This window comes from Phalacrocorax aristotelis, chromosome 9 (assembly GCF_949628215.1).
Source record: "Phalacrocorax aristotelis chromosome 9, bGulAri2.1, whole genome shotgun sequence".
Lineage (NCBI taxonomy): Eukaryota > Metazoa > Chordata > Aves > Suliformes > Phalacrocoracidae > Phalacrocorax > Phalacrocorax aristotelis.
In genome coordinates, this window is record NC_134284.1 from 24140486 (window position 1) to 24162522 (window position 22037).

At 39.0% G+C, this 22037-nt stretch overlaps 1 protein-coding gene across 2 annotated transcripts in view; it reads right to left on the bottom strand.

Moving 5' to 3' along the window:
• Positions 1 to 2157: 2157 nt before the first annotated feature.
• SETD3 (SET domain containing 3, actin N3(tau)-histidine methyltransferase) overlaps positions 2158 to 22037 on the bottom strand; it is a 63009-nt gene continuing 43129 nt past the window's right edge. For both annotated transcript variants that reach the window (XM_075103877.1, XM_075103878.1), the window contains 7 exons: positions 15795 to 15853; positions 13952 to 14066; positions 9586 to 9660; positions 6703 to 6869; positions 5974 to 6059; positions 4113 to 4273; positions 2158 to 3495 (listed from right to left, as the gene is read on the bottom strand). In XM_075103877.1, coding sequence (XP_074959978.1) covers positions 3052 to 3495; positions 4113 to 4273; positions 5974 to 6059; positions 6703 to 6869; positions 9586 to 9660; positions 13952 to 14066; positions 15795 to 15853 — 1107 coding nt within the window. In that variant the 3' untranslated portion in view covers positions 2158 to 3051. The remainder of the gene's footprint in view (positions 3496 to 4112; positions 4274 to 5973; positions 6060 to 6702; positions 6870 to 9585; positions 9661 to 13951; positions 14067 to 15794; positions 15854 to 22037) is intronic.

A 22037-nucleotide genomic window follows, 5' to 3' on the forward strand; every position in this document is an offset into this window, starting at 1 on the left:
TGACTCCATGATGATCATTCCTCTTAAAAGGCAAATTAGCCTCAAGAACGCAGCTACTGTTGAGCTGCACAGATTTTCTGTACTTACCTCCTTGTAACAATGTCCAAAGGAAGGAATACTTATTTTAGCCAAGATCCTAAACCACCTTACCTCCACAGCCAGAAGGCTCTCAGCTCTCGTGTACTCATGGCAGCACTTAAGCTAAGGCTGAGTTTATACACTTGACAAGCATTTTTTCAGAGTGGAGGTTGCTGCTCAATTTTGTATGTTTGACTTTAACAGCAGGGCTATACGGACATCAGCTTGCAGTATGGAGCCAAGGAAGTTATAGGTTGTTAGGGAAATGATCCATCAGTAGGTGGGTTCACGCAAAATTCAGAAGGGCCTTTTGTTTTTGGAGAATAGTCCGAGAAATCCAAGTGATGTCTTCCTTACAGGAATACTTCAGATAGCTAAACAGAAGCAAGATTTGGCATTTAGCCTGGGATTAGTGTGAACAGCCTCATAACCAAACATTATGAAGAAAGTTAACTTTAAAATGCTTTGAAAGGTCTGTTTTCATGACAGATGGTAATAAGGGCTCATCAGTGCCAATTTTTTTTGTTTCCACCTCAGTTTTCAAAAGCTTAAGTTTTAGATTAGTGCTTCTGAGAAACCATTACACGCATAGAGGAAAAACACAAATTACAAAATTAGATCACTCACTATTTAATTGTGTGCAATGTGTTTTTCTAAACAACACTAACAAATGAGGAGTAAGAATTTGACTGGGCACTTAACAGACCACTTTTCCTTTCTATTTACTAGGGTCCCTCTTTTTTTTCCCCCCAGCTCTTTCTCCTTTAATCTCTATCTATACACCTGGACAGTTACTCCTCTCCCCAGAGACCCCAAAAGATACAGCAGTCGGTAGCAGGTAGAGGTTTTGTTTGCATAATACACTCACTAGGGAAGACATGGTAGAACTATATTTTATTCAAGAAAACCCACACATTCTGTCCTGTGGTGACCACAGGCTTTGCTAAGCCATAGATATCAGCAAATACTGGAACAAAATACAGTGTCTCAGATTGAATCAAAGCATTTAAATTCTGGGTTACAGTTATAATTTTCAGGGAAGGCTAGTTTCAGAATTGCATCATAGTATCTAGTACAATGTTGTGCAATGAAAGTGGCAGAAACAGAAATGGAATATTCGTCCTAATAAAAACCGAAATGTAATGTATTTTGTATGACATTTAAACCGTCAAGACAACAATTCATAACATTCTACCAAAGGCGACATATAGTTACAAAAATACTGGTCCAGCATCTTGTTAGTGGTGAAGCAATATCCAAGGTGCAATGGCAATGTGCCATCCCTAGTGAAATATTTCTTAAAAAACTATTTTTTTCTATTTTCCCCGCACTGATACTAGCTGAACACCAAAACTGCTATGACAACCTGAAAGAAAGTCACTACTTATCGTGTGTATTGCACCAAAGATATATGCAAAAACACGTTTTCCAGGTTGCAGTATAAAAGAAGCAAAATCTAATAAAACTATGAATATGCTAAAAGACATTTTACTTCAGCTGATCTTGGATGTGCAGGTTGCAACATCTATGGAGCTTTAAACAATTGTCCAAGCTTGTCCCTTCTATCCATTACCTTGAACTTAAGGATACAAAAGTAAAAGACAAAGTCCTTAATATTGAGGACAGAATTAGATCACTTTATACTCTTCTCCATTCACCCATAAAATAAAAATATTCCACCCTCCTCCCAATACCCAGGTAATTTCAAAGTCAAGCACTGGAATTATCCTTATTCTGATATTGCACTGTGCTAGGATTGTATTGTTTCCACCTAGAAGGTAAAACATATAGTACGAGGGTGACCAAAACTGCTGGAGACAATAGACCTGGCTTAACTTGTGGAGGTATCCCAAGAAATGTGCATCAGAGGGAGACACAAACTAAATACCAAAGCGTACTGCAGACTTGGCTGTGGTCTGGACTTGTGCCAAAAATACGTTAGCCTGCCTGCCGTTGTCTTCAAGAAAACAGCATCAATTAAGATCTTAACCAAAAGACGAAGCTGAGTAAGATCAGGTAAGCATGTCACATTCAATGTTACATCCAACAACACAGAAAAAAAGGAGTAGCAGACAGGAATATTAATCATATTTTCTTTTTAATAATGGTTTAGTCAAAAGTGTAGCTTTGAAAATCTCTAGCTAGTTGTGAAAACCTGAAGAAGCTGGGAAGCAACCTCACTTTGAACAGTACAGTTTAAAGCTGTGGCTTGGCCTATCTGCTTTCAAACCCTCCAGTAGCACTGCCAACCTTGTAAATAAAAGGTACCACCTGGAAATAAAAAGAAGTCAGCCTTTAAAAGTCGGTGAATGTTGTATTGTAGCAGCCTAACTCTGACTGAAGAAGAAAGATGAAATAGTTTTATACAGTAAACAAAAGACAAAGTAAACCAAAATCTTCAGAGATCACTTTAAGTGTATACAATTTGGATTCTCATCAATATTTAAAACTACCAAACATAAGGTTGCCACCTTACCTTTTTCTGGACTGGCATACCTGATTTTAAACAGGTTTTCCTCCAGTCTCCCAAGTTTCTGATCCTCTTATCCAGTTTTCTGCTGTACTGCTCTCCCACCTTCATGCTGAATACCGAGTCAGTCCTGCCTTCTGCTTTTCTTGGCAGGAGGCAGAGCAAGCTTTTAATTTCGGTAGTCAGAGTGACAGAACAACAAAAGCACAGCAGATAGAAGAGCTTAATTCTTCCCCAGGAAGAAAATACATTTGGTTCAACAAAGGGCTGCAAAATCTTCCAAAGGCACCTCTTTCCCCAGTTTTTGCCTGAAAGCAAGATGGCAATCTTAATTGAAAAGGGATGCTAAATCTTTTAAATAACTTAAAAATTCATTTTTATATAAGCAGCAAAAACATTTTTCTCTGCAGAAAGAGAAATGTTAACAAAGAAACACACCAACATAAATGCACTGTTCATAAACTTCAGCTAATTTAATTTCACAAGAAAGTAAAATTTTAGGACTATTCTTTAACCTCATCAGTACTTTCTGAAGAAGATTCTTTGGCATCTTCAGTCCCTCTGTTGCTTTTCTCTTTATTTAGATTTCCACTTTCTGATTTGGTCCCATTAAATAGAGAGTTTTCACCATTTACAAACCCATTCTCTGTGACTTCAGCATCAATAGCTTCATCAATCTTTAAGTCCCCTTGCTCTTCCACATCTTCTAGGTTTCTCAAGACAATAGGGAGTCTAGAGTCTGCCACAGTGTTCTCCAACAAGGCAATATTGCTCTCTTCATATTTAGGAAGCGGAGTTCCATCTGCCATTTGTTTGGTATAATACTCTCGGCTAGCAGCTGCACTCTTCACTGCTTTCTCCAAGATCTCTTTTTCACCCAAGCGCAATTTGATAGCCATTATCGCATGTGAAGTAAGGTCATGGGTCTCCAAGAAGGACTTATCATCCTGTTAGAAAAGCAAGTTTGTTAGTAACAATCAACGCACAAAATAAAAATCCCTCTACTTTTCTCTCTGTGTGTTAACAATAAGTGACACTGGGTTCTTCAGGCTGAGCCAAACGGACATATAAAAATGAGGGGGTCTGCATGGAGCCCCAGTGAAATCCATCAAGAATTCACAAAGAAGCCAAAAATTTCTCCACATAGATCAGCCTGCATAACAAGGGAAATCAGGAGACTTCGCAAATACATGCAACATGTAGGGTCACTTATACAATGGCCATAATAGCACATTTCTTTGCAGCCTGGAGAATGTAACTAACAGACAGGTTGAAACTGATTTCCCATTTTACTTGCAGAGAAAAAGCAGGTAGCCTCTATTTGAGAATCAGAGAAAAATATATAAACAATATTACATTAACAAAATTTTCTTTTTTTGCAATCTTATTTGATTTTCCTCAGATAATGCAAATCTGTTTCTACACTTTAAAAAGTACAGAATGAATTATGTACTAACATTCAGATTCAAGTTTGTAAAGACAAGATGGGGGACAATATATCTTTTCCTACAATCATAACACAAAACACTTCAGACATCTAATTTACATATAATGATAATTTTACCTCCACAGTTGTTTTATAGGTTTTCAAAAGAAGGGATGCTCTGGCTTCTAGGAATGTCCAAAGTTTAACTTCATTGTCCCAGCTAACGGGAAACTCAGAGTTCCCCAGAGTGAAGATTTTGTCAATGGCATGCTCGCCTATCAAGTGTTCCTTCAGCTCTTCTGCAGTAAGTATAAAAACAATCTGTTAAAAACAATCTCATCATTCACTTTGTCAGTTGACAAACTGCAGAAAGATTTATTTTCAATAGTACAGCTTTGAGCAGCGAACAAAAAAAACCAAAACCTCTCCCCAAATAAGAAATATCAGATATGCTGGTTATTTCTAGGATTGTCCTCAAAGAGGCAACTGGAAGTCTTGAGGTTAGCAGAAGATGGACCTTCTGTTCCACTCTGAAATGAAGATACTTTATATATCATAGCCTCTCATACACAGCTAAGTCTGTGACAGTGAGACAGAATGTTTTGTATAATACTTTATAAATAAAAGGGAGTAATTCTTTAAAGAGTTCAGCGAACTTTTTGATAATAAAAGGAACAGGCCAGAGTGTGCAAATAGCAATGGAATTACTGTTCCTATTGTTTTGGTAATCTTTTTCAGTAGCAGAAAAGTTGGTCAGAAAAGACATCCATCTAACAAACCTCACACAGAGTAGAAAATATTTAATCAGCTCCTTGACATTATACAAATTCCATTAATCTTTTAATTACCAAATTTCACTCCTGCAAAGCATCTATCACAAACTTCAGAAACCACTTGCATGTAGTTGCTCAATAAACAGTTTTCTTATGCGGTATTTAAGACACACGAATAATCTATACACAACCATGTATCAGAGTAATGCAGTTAAAATGTATACTAGCTATATTTTCTCCTCTGAACCAGAACTCACCCCCTCATCGGCATCATAAAATTTTCAATGAAAATTTTGACCCCGAAGTGGTCAGGCAGTTGGACTAGATGACCACTGTAGGTCCCTTCCAACTGAACTACTCCATTCTAATTTCTTAAGAAGGTCTAAAAGCTGGATGACAGGATGCAGTGAAGGCAGGACACTAAATAAGGCAGGTTGTTTTTATTAAAGAAAGCAAATAGTGCACATACAACAACTTAACAATTTCAGTATTCCTACTGGTATTAAAATCCACATCATCTCCACCGCATCCATAACTGCAAGGGAGTTCTCTTGAAAAATGCACATCTATAACCTCCAAAACTGCATCTAACCAGCTATTAGCTATTACAGACATTTCATCAGAAGTGTCACATGCACAAATTAGATGAATATTTATTAATTGTACATATATGTTCCCCATAAAACCCCCTAAGAGAAACACTACAGTTTGCAAATACATAAGTTGGTTTTAGATTAAGAATTACCAAAATATTGAAAATACTGAACTTTGAAATGTCTCTTCCATATTTCTCCTACAGTACAGAATATTCTAAATCCATACCTAAATGATTCTAGCAGTGATGGCTAATATGCTATGATTTTAAGCACATAAACCCTTAGGTCTCACATGATCTTGTTCTGTGAACCATTTTTACACCTAAGAACTGAAGATCAAGCTCCAAAGCTCACTGATTCACAGAGATTAGAAAAAGTAAAAAATTGCATCACCTCATGCTTTAGGAGTTACAGAAAGGCCTGTTACTGAAATATTCCCTCAGACAACATGGTCAAAGATTGGGTTTCTCACTGGCTTATAGATCCCTTTTTAACCTCAACTCCTCAACTTTTCCAGTCTTTTAGCTTAATGTTTTATATAAATGTCTCTCACATTCCTGCGTTAAAAAACAAACAAACAAAACCCTCCAAAAAAAAGGTAAATTAGGTTATCTTTATAAAACATCTTACCTTCACTCATACAAAACACTCGAAGGAAAGCCAAAAGCTGGGCAGAGATTGGAGGCTCAGTGGAGTGCAAGGCAAAAACACTAGAACTAAAAAAAGAAGCAATCAAACAGCAACAGTTAATACAAGTTCTATTGTCATACCTTCGAACTTATTTCAACATAAAAGACCTTAAAGTATATAACAAACACACTGTTACAAAGGCAACTTCAAAAAAATTAGGTAATACTAGTTCAAGATGAGGAAAAGCTTCCCTAACCTGTATCTGAAACGAACAATTACCTCTACAATTTTACACTTACAATTATTTTTATACGGCTTTCATAACAATTCATGAAAATTCAAAGTTTCACGTCTGCTGCTCCTAACAGTACCCTCTGGACTGAAAAGACTAAAGGACAATGCTGTGGTTCACATACTGAGCATCGTAGTATGTCTGCAAGGGATAGGAAAGAAAGAAAAACCACAGATTGCTTCAAATTAATCCTTGCTCTGTTTTTGTTTAAATGGTTATTAAAGCAAAGACTTTTTCCTTATATATGGTCCAAATTAGATGATAATATAAGCTCAGAGAACTTCTGTAAATATTATTACAATAACTTCAATTTGCTATACAAACAGGAGAAATACTACACCTAAGAAACTATCACAGAACAGCTTTATATATGCTCTACTGGACACTATATACTTTGGAAATGTTTTAAAAACCCCACGGCATTGTGTTTTACTTACGTTGGGATACCAGCACGAGCTAAGACCTCTGCCTTCATAGCATACAGCCTGTCACTTTTACTCACGCCAAGCTTTATTTTCACTCTGTCATGTGAATTATTATCAAAGAAAAAACCACTGTGGATCACAAATTCAGCGTTTGACCGAGTGCCATAAAAAATGTAAATCTAGAAGGATGAAAAGAGAAGTGAAGGGACAGGAAAAAAAGCTTAAGATCAGCTCACAAAACTGACATAATTTGAAAGTTATTTCCTGAAAGAGTTATTATTCTGAGTACAAGGTATATTTGGTTATATAAAGAAACATGCTTTGTTTTCTGGTATCAATTCAAATGCTGTATATAGTGTGGCAACATACGTTAGAGCTAGATGTAAACATATCCATGTAAAAGAGACTGCAAGGAGAGAAGAGGTTCTTATTCTATACTTTAAAATAAAAATACTTTGTTTTCTCACACTATCATAAAATATCGGTATATGGAAATAAGCTTTCAAAGATCCCATGCCTTTTAAAGGCTTAAAAATCTGAGACAAGGAGGGCCCATTAAAAGAAACAGTGTTTCTGGGGTCATTTTCCCTCCCATATGTCCACCCAAAAGGGTAACCTACACTGCTGATGGATCAACTTTGCTTTTGTTTTTATGTTGCCTTAAGGCACGGATATACCAAAGTAGATCATACAGAGAGATCTGATCTGGGTTCATCCTGTATTTATTTATTTTTGCTTTATACCCTGAACTCTTTATCTAAGGCAAATAGGTTACTTTAATTCACATTAAAAAAAGAAGTTCCTAGATATAACCTGTAAAAAGCGTTTAATTCAGGGCTAGGCTGAACGTATATGAAGTACATGGGACAAGAGGTCAGAGCAGCAATTGTCTTCTCCCACATCAAGAGGATATTTTCCCCTTTTGCTTGATAACAGAATTGTCAATCATAAAAAAAATTTTCAACAGTTACAGAACTCCCTTGTCAACCTTAGGCTACAGCTCTGGATACCTGTAAGCTTCCACTCCCCTCTAGCTGACAGAGGAAGGCACAGTGCTCTCTTAAGGGCTCAACAACACTAATGATGCCATTTACTTTCTTTGTTGTCAATTTTAGATTGGAACTATTTATCTTAAGTACTATAATTTAATATAACATCTGGTGAACAGCATACTGTAACAAACTTGTATAACGAACAAGTGACCTGCCTAGGTTAGGAGAGGGTTGCTAACCCTCTCAGGTTTTAAAACTACTGTGATACATCTCATATTAAACTAAAAGTCACATATTGTGTAGATTATACAGTATGCTCTTACACTCCAAGACTGTTCTACAAAAAAGCCAACTGAATGGAATGAGAAAGATGCTTTATTCAAGGCCAGTGTTTGATAGATTCTATGGACTTCTGCTGCCTCACATTTTTTAGTAGTAAAAGCAAGGATCATCCACTCTTCCTGCTGAAATTGTAAGAAATAACATCTGCACAGTATATGAAAAGACTGAAGCATTATATAATTAAAGTGCTTTAATGATGTCAATAACATTTAAGGTTTGCACAGAAATTGGAAAAAATCTGATAAATAGCAGACAAAGTGAAACTACTAAAATAAAATCGAAATAGAGGAAGCCTCTATAATTGAAATTGAGAGAGCAGCCAGAACAGCTATGACACATCCATTGCCAGCTGTGGAAAATTATAAATTGGATCACTTCTGGAAAAACTGCGGACCCCTTTTAACTCATCATACCGGTATTGGAAAAAACAGCAAATATTTGACTACCATAACAAATTTTAAGTGCAACACAAAAAATATACAATCACTGTAAACCTCAGCATAGCAATGAGGATAAATATACCTCTGGAAAGACATACTTAAAAAAATTTTTAAGACACATCTTTGTTAAAGAAAGAAGGTAACAATACATAAGAAAAATGAAAATGAAAATATTATTATGCGTAAGGCTGGCAAAATAATGCACTAAAGTTAATAACTCAGAGACTGAGTTACAAAACGTTTCAGGATGTTTCAGAGACAAAGTCTTTTTCTGGTCACGCTGACTACAGTTGCACAAGCAGGAGGGAAAACGGAGTGCAAGTACACTGAGGGCTTAGGCTGGCTGCTGACACAGCACAGCAACCCTCCTACCGCAAACTGCCTACACTCCTGGAACCACTGTCTTCAATGCATCACTAGTTTTAATGCTCATTTTTGTTCCTTAGCAGTTCTGAACAAAATACCATATTCTGAACTGTTCCGTGCATCTTTGCAAGACTCGCCCTTTCGTACTGTCCGTTTCAGGACGAAGGGGGGGGTATATACGTGTGCATGCCTGTGTGAAAGGGAGGGAATATATTTTTAGGTCCTTTCTCATTTTCACTAAGCAAAGGAATGGCAACATGGGTAAAATGACTGGCAACTATACTGCATTTAACCTCTTGTTAAATAAAGACTAACAAGATACATAAACCAACAAGAATTTAAAGAAAGACTCTATAATCTGCTGTTGCAGACTAAGTGACATCCCAAATCTAAAATATATTTATCTTTGGTCCTTTGGATATGGCCTTTTATTAATCTGATCCAGAATACCAAACACAGTGTCTGTGTATGCACATTTACCAGTGATTAAGTATTTCAAACAGTTCTCTAAAACGCGAGGAATCAAAACTCTCTTAAAGTTGGGGTATACCAAGTGTTAGAAAATATTTTATTCTGAAAAATGTGCACTTATTTAGTTTGGTAGTGTTTTCACACAAAATCAGCTCAGCATAATAAAATTCAAATGTAGCAGGGCTTAATCCACACCACTCTGTTATTAGAATTTTGTAGGGAGTTACCAAGTGTTCACAAAACTTTAATTAGAGAAAAATTATGTAGATAATTGTTCACACCACCTGTTCTCCAGCCTTGAAATCTTGAAGCGCTACACATTCACACCGGTCATCTTCTAAATTGTAGCCTGTAGTGATCTGTCCAAGGAAAGAGTAACAAAAGCACCTTTAGCATTTTATATTTATCTCCCCCACCATCAACAAAATATTGTCCTATTGGAAATAGATATTAACAATAGCAATTGCATACATTTCTTTCTCTGCACAATATAACATGGTGGTAGTAATTGTTTTATGATTCCTGAGCGATGCCTTTTTTAAAAATCTCTGCATTAAAGAAATCTAATGGAAGAAATAACTTACCTGATGTGAACGGAAGGCTGAGGAAAGCACCCTCCATAGACCACAGACAATCCTGTGCTAAAGCTGGCAGCTTCTTATAAAGTTCTGGAGTTTCCAGTCACTCCCATGACGCCCAAGGGAGCAAGACACTGACAGCTCTATATGCTGTGCTTTATCCTTCAACTGCCAGCACATTTTTGATCTCTCAGTGAAAAAGGATTAGATAACTGTGGATCTTTAGGGGATACAATCTTCAGAGAATTATAATTTACTTCCAAATAATCCCTTTATCTAAAGTTAAGTAATACTCTCAAAATACTAAAAGGATTTTTTTATGGTAGCAGGCAACAGAAGACGATAAAGTCTCTTAACAAACCTGTACTTCTCTGAAAAAACTTACAAAACCATACAGTGGTCACGCTATCACGTAAAGCTATTCTAAAAATTTAATACTTTTTTAAAGTGACAAACAGCATGTTCTTGAATAGTATTACCAAAGATGCAGGTACAGATGCAGCCACAGGATGGACCATAAGCTGCTAAACAATCAGGAAGCAACTTTTATGGTAGGTGTTCTGAATTCAGTACCGACAGAGCTAACTTATGGAAAAATATGCTCTGGGCCTGAGGAAAAACCTAGAAGCCACCGAAGAGTCTCTCTCAGACTTTGTAAGTGAAAACATACTTGTTTGTAAGCTGACTTACATGTGAGTTGTGGTATACTCTGATTTCCATCTTGGATGCAGTTCATCCAAAGACAGAACTCCATGGATTATTTTGAAAGCTTGGCTGATTGTTTACATGTTAATAGTTTTACGCTGCTTGCATCATCAAGCGTGCATTTGTCAGCCAAAACAGTGCTTTCAAAGTGAGCACAGGGAGCTTGTCTACGATGCAGCAAATCCAAAATGGCAGCCACAAGCGCAGGCAGCCTGGCCCTGCGCAGGCTTGCAGAACTGCTCTGCGTGTGGATGCCATCACTTCGGTGATCAATGGGTTTGTGGTATGTTTAGATGAGATGAGAACACGAGAGTCACGCAATGCGGCCCACTGCAAAACACAAGCTGTAGTACTTGAACACAGAAATTCCTTCACATTCAGTATGCTGGACTGAACAATTTTTAGTTAATATCTCTTGTTCAGAGGGTTATCTAACCCTGAATTGCAGGTTGCAAGTGCTAGAGGATTTACCTTCACTATGACAAATGTACCTTCCAAGTTCAAATACAGTCATCTTGGGAAAAACTGCAACTTCCATTCAAAAAAGGGAACTCTTGACAGCACTTGACCTGTCCGGAAATTTTCTTAGTGGGTAAATTCAATGAAATACTTCTGAATGTGAACACTCTATTCCAGTTTCTTGAAATGCCTGTGGGACAGGAGGCTTTCAAGGACTGAGGAAATTCCAGTATGTTAAAAGAAGGATTCTGTCAGTTTAAACATGCTTCACTAGAGTACAACTGGGATTGTTGGGGTTTTTTTGCCTTTTTTTTTTTTAAAAAAAAGAATAAAAAAACCACCACCCAGCAGTGCTTCTGAAAGGCTTTTCTATAAAGCATAATGGAGTGCTAGACTCTTATTTCCTCTTTCTTTTAATAGCAGTCATGTAAGAGAATTAACAGGGTGTTTACTTCTCTTCCCACATGATAGCTGACAAATTGCATCCCTTCAGTTTTATTTCTGAAGCAGACTGATACATGAATTTCAAGTTGTGTATAAAGCATGCAATAGTCTGCTTGGTCAGTGATTAAGGATGGACCCAGCCCAACAGGCAGAATGTAGCTTTTTTAAAGCTCTGGCAGAACTCGTAATCAACCTCTGACTGTCAAAATACAATCCCACTAAAGAATAACAATGAGAAATCCATGAAGACAACCATTTTGATTTAGTTCTTAGAGGCAGGTTGATCTAATTAACAGTGTCAGAAGCAAGGAAAAGCTGGATGGACCTAGCTCCAGTTAAAACCTAAAGAACATTTTATTATCTAGCTCATGGAAAGGGGCCCTGTGGAATAAAGCAAGAACAGGGTTCTACAGTAGCTGATTGACTCAAGAAGTATTTAAGCACTACTGCACAGGGGCACATACACCATCTTTTATTTCTTACTTTCCTGCAATGAAGAACAACTCCCTTCATGTATTTTAAAGGGATGTGCCATAATTAGAGAAGAACCTACCCTCATCTCACTCTACAATAATATAAACTACAATACAGACAGCTTACAGTTATCTTTGCAGGTTTTTTCCCTGTTTCTAACAGTAGAAGGAGACGGACACAAAAGAGAAATGGGTTTAGTTGCTTTTCTTAGCCCATTATCAATATTACAATTGTCTATCCTTCCTAAATCTGTAATCATCTAAAATAGTTTCTGTAGAAATATGAAACAAATGAGTAAAGTCTGTATGTACATACAAAATACTTAATTTGAGCACACCCCCCTCCCTCTCTGCCCTTTAGGATACAGTTCAGCATAAAAAAAAAAGATGCTTGCAACCCTGATATACTACTGCACTAGCAGGTTTGGCTCCAGAGGCTGGCTCCATATCAAACCTATTGTTAAAGAGCATAATAAAAATAAAAATTACTTTACCAATTCAAATAGAAGTTTGAATGATTAAAACAACATAACTAGCTGCTCTTTTAATATAGGTTGCTTAATGTTTTCCCTCCCAGAACCTTAATTCTCTTCCTCTTTCCTCTAATCCCAACTTTGAAGGCATTCATTAAGGGCTGTCTAATGAATACAGACAAGTCTCTGCAAAAACATCTGAAAGAGATGCCCAGCAGGAAAAGGGTACAGGAAGTACTGATACTTGCAGCTAAGACTTATATTACAAAAATATACATTTCTGAATTTTAGGCTATTTTCTTTACATGGGAGGCTCTCATACAAGCTTTATTGCTAAATCGAAGTTATGAGATTGTATAATAAATAGTGAAAGGCAAGAATCGCTGTTGAAGAACAACATGTAATCACCTCTTAAGAGGGAAAAATAAACAAACCAACCCACCCCAACACTTGCAACTTTGTAGCCTAGCCTAGCCTGCCGTGTTGTATTTGGTACAGTCATAGTAGCACTAGATTAGCTAAACGTCAAGCAGAAAACAACCTCCCTTACAATTTGTTCATTTAAACCAGGCTTTCCTTATACCAACAATACTAACGCATGATGCTGTCCTAACACTGAGGCCAACTCTCCTACAAAAGAACTAGATTACTTGATTAGTATGGTCGTATTCACTGCTTACAATAAATAACACTTTCTACTGGTATGAATTTTAAAGCGTACATGATACTGGATACATAACGTTGATAAGCCTTCCTCTTATGGGCTTCCCTTTCCTCACTTCAACTTTAATTAGCCTGTTAATAAAATCAAGACCATCTTCTGAACTAGCTCACATTAACCAAAATGTCAGCAGGTCTGACTTTCTAGATACATATGTCACCTTTTAAATGTTTAATATGCCCTAAAGTAGTATTTTTGCATTTTGTTTCTTTGATGTAGTAACAGATGTACTGTTTTTGTTGAACTAGGCTTTGTTCTTGTTGTTGCCGTCTCCATAACAAGGCTCTTTGGGCATGGTTAGGAGAGCAGGCAGTATTTCTTAGTTGCAAATTTCTAACCACTTTCCCTAGTGGTAGCTGCAAGAGGCAACTTCCATCATTCTTTGCTTTCCTATTCTCAGAACAAATGAGTCCAGTATTGTGAATCTTTTTCAGCCCGCCGGAAACAAAAGTCTGTGTCAGAAGAAAATTCAAACTTGGCTGGAAAAAAAGGTATCATGTAAATGAAAACTTTTAAAGGCATATGATAGGTACATGGAACATGACTGTATGCAAGTATGCAAACACTTATAAAGTTTTCTCTAGGTGAAGAGAGTTCTCCCTGAAAAGCTATCACAAGACATTCAAGAAATGGAAAAAAATCTTTCTTTCAGATATTAGTCTTTTAGGGTCACTTGGGAAGACAGAATACCTGTGTTGAGAGGCATAATGAAAAGTGTAATTAAACTGTTCTACAGCAGTTGAAAGGCTTAATACTTAAGCCCTAAAGCCTTTCAGCAACACTGAAGAAATCCTTACCAGTCCATTAGTATGATTGCACATGTCCCATAAAGGTATTAGAGCCAACGTAACCCTGGAACCGTCTTCTGTGGGAATCTGGTTCTGCCGTGTCATAACGGAGGAAACCGCCCATCTACAAAAATTAAAAACACTAGATGGTCAATGTTCAAAACACCAATACACGACTGGCTGTAGTCCAAACTGAAGCAATCCTTTAGGCTGGGAATTTCCAAACTTGGTTTTCTTAAAGATCACACTGCCTACAGTAACAGTAGAAGGCAATGCCACTTGCAGGAGAAGCAGCAGCTTCTAGGTTTCCAAGACATGCATATAGACCAATTCCCAAATCGGGATTGTAATCTCACCCCTCTTCTGCACTCTGTGCAACAGAGCCTTCATACCTTCCACCACCTCAACCAGGACCCACCCCCATGCCACCTTCTGCTTCCCCAACCCTTCGCTGCACTCATACCTCCTGCCACACATCCCAAACCTGGGGTCAGCTATTCCTGCAGGCTTCAGAGTAGTTCACAGCTACTGCTTGGCAGACTCATCAGAGCCTCGCTCCCTAGAAAGCTCATGTATGCCATGAACTGGAAACCGGTGTCATCACTTGACACATGCATGATATTTTGGAAAGCGCTTCTCTTCAGTTTGCGAGCTTTTGGCTTAGATCAGTATTCCTAGGTTTTCTGCTTAACAGACTAAAGGGGCGAAAAAAGCCCCAATACCCCAAACAGATATCTCGGTAAAAAGAATGAAGAAAGTATAACATAGCTTAGCACACAGACAGCATTCAAAACTCTTCTAAATCAGGTTAAGCAAAGGAAATGCCAGCTACCTAATTCAAACTTAAGACTCTTCAGAAAAGCTTAACGTTTCAGTATTTTCCAAAATTTCATTTTCATTTTATTGCAGATAAAAATAAATATTAAATGCCAGAGGGCAAAGAATAATTTAATACACAGAATTAGATTTTCAGAAGGGCTAGAAATTGCTTAGAAAGATGTTGTAAAATTGAAATCTACTTAATTTCTAAAAATGCAAGTTAAAATTGTGGATAATTCTGATATACAAACACTGTTTGAAACATAATAGCAATATGTTTCTTTTTAATTGTACTTCATCTGCAAAACTTTAGACCACTTCACATGTAAGTTAGAGCGTTCCTCTGTGACCCTGCCACTGAAGGAGACATGCTCTGGAAATCCCACTTTCACAGACTTACCCAGAAGTACAACTAGGCTTAAAAAAAAAAGAAAATCTCCTGTGAGACCTCATGAATGCCTTTTATTCATGCTATTTTAATCACTTAACAGAATTAAAGCTCTTGTTATCTTAATTATTCTTATTTTTATCTTAATTATGTCACCCCCCATAGCACCTCCAAGTGACACTCCTGCTTGACGTGTACAGCTTCAGTTCTCCAGCTCTCCTGTTCAACAGCCACTGTAAGTATTAGTTTTTACTACTCTGTGCTGGTGAAGCCTTTTATAAGAGAAGAAATAAAAAAAAAATAATCCCCAAACCTCCTGCAACGTCAACTGAATTATTTTCTTAAGAAACAATGAATTACCGTACTAATCTCAGACTGTGTGTGCCAGTTGGCTAAATTAACCGCTCATAATGACTGTTCCTTTGTAACAATGAAAATCTGCATATTTATTTTACTCTCGTCTTCATTAAGAAAGTGTATTAGTATTAAATCCTACATTTAACTTTTAAATAACAATAGGGCGTTCCCACCAATGAAGCATTTCCAGGATCCCACAGTTCACTATATTAAAAACAAAAACAAAAAACAAACAAGCAAAAAAAAACCCCAAACAAAGCAAAAACAAAAGAAAAGAGACAGACCAACCTGTAGTCGTCATAAGTGAAAGAATCCTTTAAGGGCAGTTTGCTGGCATTAGGATGGGTCTGGGAAATGCAAGTTTCAGAAAAAGGTGAGAAGAGAAAGAAAAGAGAAATCAGAAATCAGTCAGCAGAATTTCATTATTTAGCTGCCTAACAGATCCTAACAAGAGCCAAATGAAGCAGGAGGCGTCCAGCCGCGCTACAGAGGGATCATCATGCTATTATGCTCTCATACATCACTGTCAACTTAATTTGTTGTGCCCAGCAGCCGCCATAAATCTGTTTCTTCATATTTCAAGACTGGAACCCACAGACATAGTACAAAAATAAAAAATTTAAGGTGGACTGAGTATGTGAAGGTAAAACAAAACCCTGCCTGTGGCGCAGAGTAGGGGAAAGAAATCAGACAATAAGCACATATTAGGTTTCACCAACTTCCACGTTTTTTCCTTCTCTCTGGGTTATCGGTAAGGTATGTCACAAACACAGGCAAAAATTATACATCCAATATTTTCAGTTCTTCCTCAATGCCTGTAAAGGTTTTATTCAATACAAGATGCACTATACCTCTGAAATAAGACAGATTAAAATAGTTTTGGTGACAAACATCAACTAGATAGTACCTACATTATGCCATCTACATATACTCCCATCTAAAAGTGGTGCAGTGTCATTTGAGAACACTTACTGCAGTTGTTATTAACAAGCACAATACCCACATTTAAAAAAGGCTTTAAGAAACTATAATACCTGTTACTTTTCTGATCAATTAACTTATTAAAAGTTTGAAAAATACAGGTAATTTTAAGCCCACGCTCGCACACTTTCTTTAGAACTTTGTCCCAATTCACAAATGGAAAGCCATAATAGCATAAATTTTAATCTTCAGGTTCAATTAGGTCTCAGAGGCGAATTGAAGTAAATGATCAAACGGTTATTTCAGAAGACACAAATGATTTTTTTGCACAGCTCTATCTTTGCGACACTCTTAATGCACGAAGCTCCATGTAGCATGCAGTTTTTTACCCTTGATGCATTAGCATCACAAGTGCACGGTAATTTATCATTTCTCACTGTAATGTACTTGCTGGCACTGTGAGCAGGACAGGACGGGATGAGGCAAAAGTGGCTCAAACCGTAAATCAATTAAAAAACAAAAGCCTGCGCTCAGTGCGCAATTTTAGGCAAATTATATATTACAAAAGACTGCCAATTGGGCGTTAGGTCCCAGGTGTCTGTTCTCCCTCAGCCCCGCCAGTTAACCCTTTGGATGGGCTTTCTCTGAAGCAGGACACAAGTTAACCATCCCAGCGACTGCTGCCCCTCCCCTCATTCCCCCCACACCCCCCCCCCCTTTTTTTTTTTTTTTTTTCTCTTTAAGCACCCTGCGTGTCCCTGTGATTTTCATTCCCATCGATGATACGGTCATGGCAGAACACACTCCCTCGGCTTTAATTGTAGCAACGCGTTTTACAGAGTTCGTTCTTCTCACAGAAATCTTCAGTACAAAACCAGAAGCAACACCCAAACCAGTAAATTTCAGGAGGCGTCTTCACTGCAGTAAACCAGCTGGGACTCGATTCCAGAAATGAATGTGGAAACTTAGCCTTCAACTGGAAATAACAATTCTAAAGAACAAACACCATCCTGCATTATTCCTTTATGGCAATTTAATTTCAACTTTTATTGCTGGTGTTGTTAATCTGGTGTAACAAACTAACGTGGAAGGCCGACGCCGACGGCGAGACACGTGAGCCTACCCGCTTCGCTTCAAAGACAGCGCAAAGTTTTTGCCTGTTCCACGGCTCGTGGTTGCGAGAAGCCGGAATCTCGCCGTGCACCTCAAGTTTTCCACAGCCGAACGCGTTTCACACGCGCGGCGAGGCCCGGACCCCCTCGCCGCCCCTCCCCCGCCCGCGCCCGCGCCCCGCGCGCGGCCGCGGCCGGCGGTGCCGCACTGCCCCCTGCCGGCCGGCCTGCGCCCCGCCCCGCCCGCGGCTTGCACCAGCGGCCCCGCCTCCCGCCCCCCCGCCCCAGGGCACGGAGCCGCGCCCCGGCCGCCACCGGCGCTGCGTGCCGGCCGCGCAGCGCCTCGCCTCCGGCCGCGGGAGGCCGACGGCGGGCACGCATCTGGGCACAGCCCGCCCGCCCGCCCTGGCGGCCCTGCGCGCCGCTCCTCCCTCCCTCTTCCCAAACGAGAGCCTGCCGCGGAACGGACGGTTCTGCAAACGGCAACAGCCGCTCGGGGCGCAACGCGCGGCCCGTAAAGAGGCGCGGCGCAGGCTGCAAAGGGCTGAGCGGCGTTAAAAGTGGGTTTTACAGCCTCGACACAACGCGCGCGGCGCGGGCCCACGCGCGGCCCAGGGAGCAAGGTACACACGTGCTGCCACCGCCCTCTCCGTGGCAGGCTTCCGTGGGAAAGCGGCAGGGTGCCGTGGGGTTAGGTACCCCTCGCCATTAGCCGGCCCTCTGGAACGAGCCAACGCGACCCGCGGGCGAAGGCGGTGGGTGCCACCGAGGCTCGGTACGCCGCCGCGCCTGGCAGCCCGCGAGACTCGGGGACTGCCCCATCCGGAGGGCACCCAGACACCATTCACATAAAGGCAGGAGTAAGTTACAACAACGGACAAAATATATGGTCTTAAAAGACACAAGGCAGAATAAAATCCCAGTGTCCAGAATTACCATATTTATAACATTCCATGGTACAATATTCTGGTAGCTATTTTACAGTTAAGATACGTCAGCATGTTTGATTATGTTAGATTTCTGACTTGGGCCGTTTTACCCTATACTTTACAAGAATCTGAAGACACACAAAAAAGAACAATATTCTGATTAAAAAATTGATTTATTATGCAGCTTCTCTTTATAGTCTCTTGGCAAAAATGAAATCTCCCTAACAAACACTTAATAAAACCTGTCAATATATCTAGAAAGAAAAATGACACAAATGCATTAAGTATTAAATACCCTTGAAAAAAGCCACATATTCCATGAATTTTTGATGTACTATCTTGACATTAATGTAAAACCTTGATATTTATAATTGACAGATATTTAATAAAGTATAGAAGATGACTGCTGCATAGCATGCAAATTGCTCAGGCTGATCAAAAAAGATACAGACATATTTAAACTAAACAAACACTTAATACGTAAAAAAAATCAGATCTAGCTTTTATAGGTTCACGCAGCTAGGTCTCTGCAGATTAGCTTTGAAATGTGACATTATCCACTACAGGAACCCTAATTTTAACTTACCAAGTCTGCATGAAGTAGTTTCAGAAAGTTAGGAGGGGAAGCTTTAAATAAAAAATGGGAACATGAAAATGTGAATATATTCATTTTGATGCAGGTCCTGACATTCTACTGAAAGAGTTATTATAAAGAACAAATACCATCTATTTAGTTACCCTTTCTGTGAAAATATTGTCAGAGCTGGCAATCAGGGTGATGACCACTGCAAAAACAAATAGTGGCATGCTGAATTTCATTTTCCTCCTGATGCTGCTATTCCTAAAAAAAAAAAAAAAAAAAAATTCTTCCCCTCAACGTTCCAAGCCTTCTTTGAGACATTTGGAGGATATCTCAAAATAACCAGAAATATTAAAAAGTGACAGTGATTGCTGCCAGATTGTCTGCAGCCACTGCGGAAAGAGACAGACTGTTATTCTAGTCACCTAAAACACTATCAGACTAGAAGCCAGTTACCCAGTATGGCAACCAGAGAAAAGGGGAGGGGCGGGAAGACACTTTCAGACATATTTCTCTTTCAGGAAGCAGTAATATCCAGTGGTTCCTGCCCCACGTTCAATGTCTCACAAGGAAGCACAACTCCTGACACCCGCAGAGGGACCTTTGCGCTAATAATTTCGCTATCAGTCTTACAAACTAGATGCTAGAGAACTACCCCGCTTCTGAGAAGGCTTGTTTTTATTTGGACAGCATGAAGGCTTCAATGTAGAATGGGTAGGTGCTTTTCCAGCTGAGAAGCCATCATCATAACCTTCACTTCTGCTATCCAGCCTACGAGGGCATTAACCTCCTGTAGAAGAGTGGCCAGACTGTTCGAGGCAGTAACCCCTTACCCCATTCAATCACAAAATGCCAAAGCTCATTTATCAGAGCTCCTAATCTTGACAAGGAATTTCCATTAAAATTAGTTTAATATTTGCTGGCTTACCAAGTGATGCAAAGTGTAAGACGTATTACCGTAACTTGCAATATAATGTCTGAGTAAAAGTTAAAATTAGAGTACAAAAGTTTACATAGTGTTAAATTTGTGTTCATATCTATGCTACTAGATGTCTTGGTAAGAACTGATGTATTTTGGTGTGAAGTCATATTGGCCAGCATATTCCTTTGTATCATTAGCCTTTGTATACTCTGAGTAAGAAAAGATTAATTGAATCGCTGGATGTGATCAGAGTTAGTGGGTTTTTTTGAAGAGACATCACCTCTCAGCTGAGATAAGCTGACCAGAGTGATCTAATTCTCTGCTGTAATACATAACTAAAAAAAATAATAATTTAAAAATCCTTGGTTTTGTTGGTTTCCTCAGTTCGTAGACACAAAATGGCTGGATTTCTGTGAAGAATATTTCAAGTACTCACAAGTCCAAGGCAAAGTTGTGGGCAATCACTGCATCAATTTTACTAAATCAGATTTCAATATTCTCAGAAACCTCTTGTGTACCGTTGAAGCAGAGACAACTCCATTTCTATCTCAGGAAAGCATCATAGCAAGTGTTGAAATTATAGTGAGGCCATCACTCCACCCTGCTCCCAGTCCCCAAAACACTAAGGGTACTTGAAACAGTTAAAGCCAAAACCAGTTTAAGCTTCCACCTTGTTAACTTTCATTCCTTTGAACATAAAGCCCAAGGGTTTGTTCCTTTTGACCAAACAATTTTTTTCCTCCCCTTCTTTGCAGATTCTCCCCTCTTTCTAAGGTACTCATTAACATGGGGAGATTTTGTTACGAGCCTTGTTGGATGCTACTTGATGGTTTCAGGCCAATGTGTAGGTGTACAAAACCACAAACACACACCACACACACAATTTCAGGGCCAGAAGCAGGAAGATCTGTCAGCATTTGCTGGTTGCTGTCCCTTTCCCAGCTCTGGAAATCCTTTGAAGCAGCAGCCTTAAAGAGAAACTCCTCTCTGTGGAGCTGCTGAGGCTTTAACTGCCCTAAAGCTAAGTAAAATAAAGAATTCAGAATGGGGGATCTTAGTGATCTACAGGGAAACAAGAATTCGCTTTTTCCATTGGACACATGCTGCCTAACCTAATGAGGGAAAGCCAGTTCACTGTACTGGACAGGAGACAAAGCCAAAGATTATAAGTTGTTATTACAAAGTAAAATAACTACAGAGGCATGCTCTGTAATTTTCAAACAGCCCAATTCATGAAGCACTAGGAACCACATCCACAAACCTGTGCTGTTATATGACTTTTCTAATGGAAGAAACAGCATGCTACTTTGCAAAACCTAATAGAACAAATCTTAAAATTAAAAAGGTACCACAGGATTGAAACTTATTAAATCTAAATAACGTTCTTGCTTATTCTTTATGTCAGCAATTTTTATTTACTTTCGCCAATATACACAAGAAAGCACTGTTCCAGACTATTAGGGGATTCATGCAGCGGAAGCAGAGTGGAATGACTCCTTCTGGTGCAATGGAATTCAACTACACAGTCCCTTTTTCTGTACCTTCTACCTGCAAAAATTGTTCTTAGTTAATGAGACAGCAGTGGCGTAACAGACAACTCAAACCAAGACATCAACTACTAACCGGAGGGTCTGAAGGACTGACAACCCACTTCACATGCAAAATGGACATTAGCATTTGGCTGGTGGAGTACACACAAATAATTTTGAACTGACTGCAAACCGAGTACCTGCCTACAGTCCTGTGGTATCTCCTTTATTAAACAGAGGCAAGACAGTGACGGGCTTTTTAACATTCACTGGGCTTTTTAACATTCACTGTTTGAATCCTCCATTTATAGAATACTCCTTAACACAGAGAATTCTAAAATACTGATCTTTCCCAGCAAAGAAGGTGCTCAGATATGACATTTAAATTTGTGACCAAGTTGTCTATACCTTTCCCTGTCCTTTCACAAAATCAGTTAGAGCTGAATGCAGCCCCACGAAGGGCTGACAGGATGAAGTGGAAGAGCAAGCTGGGCTAAGACCAGACATGTTTTGCAATGAGACAGCCTCCCCAGTCCTT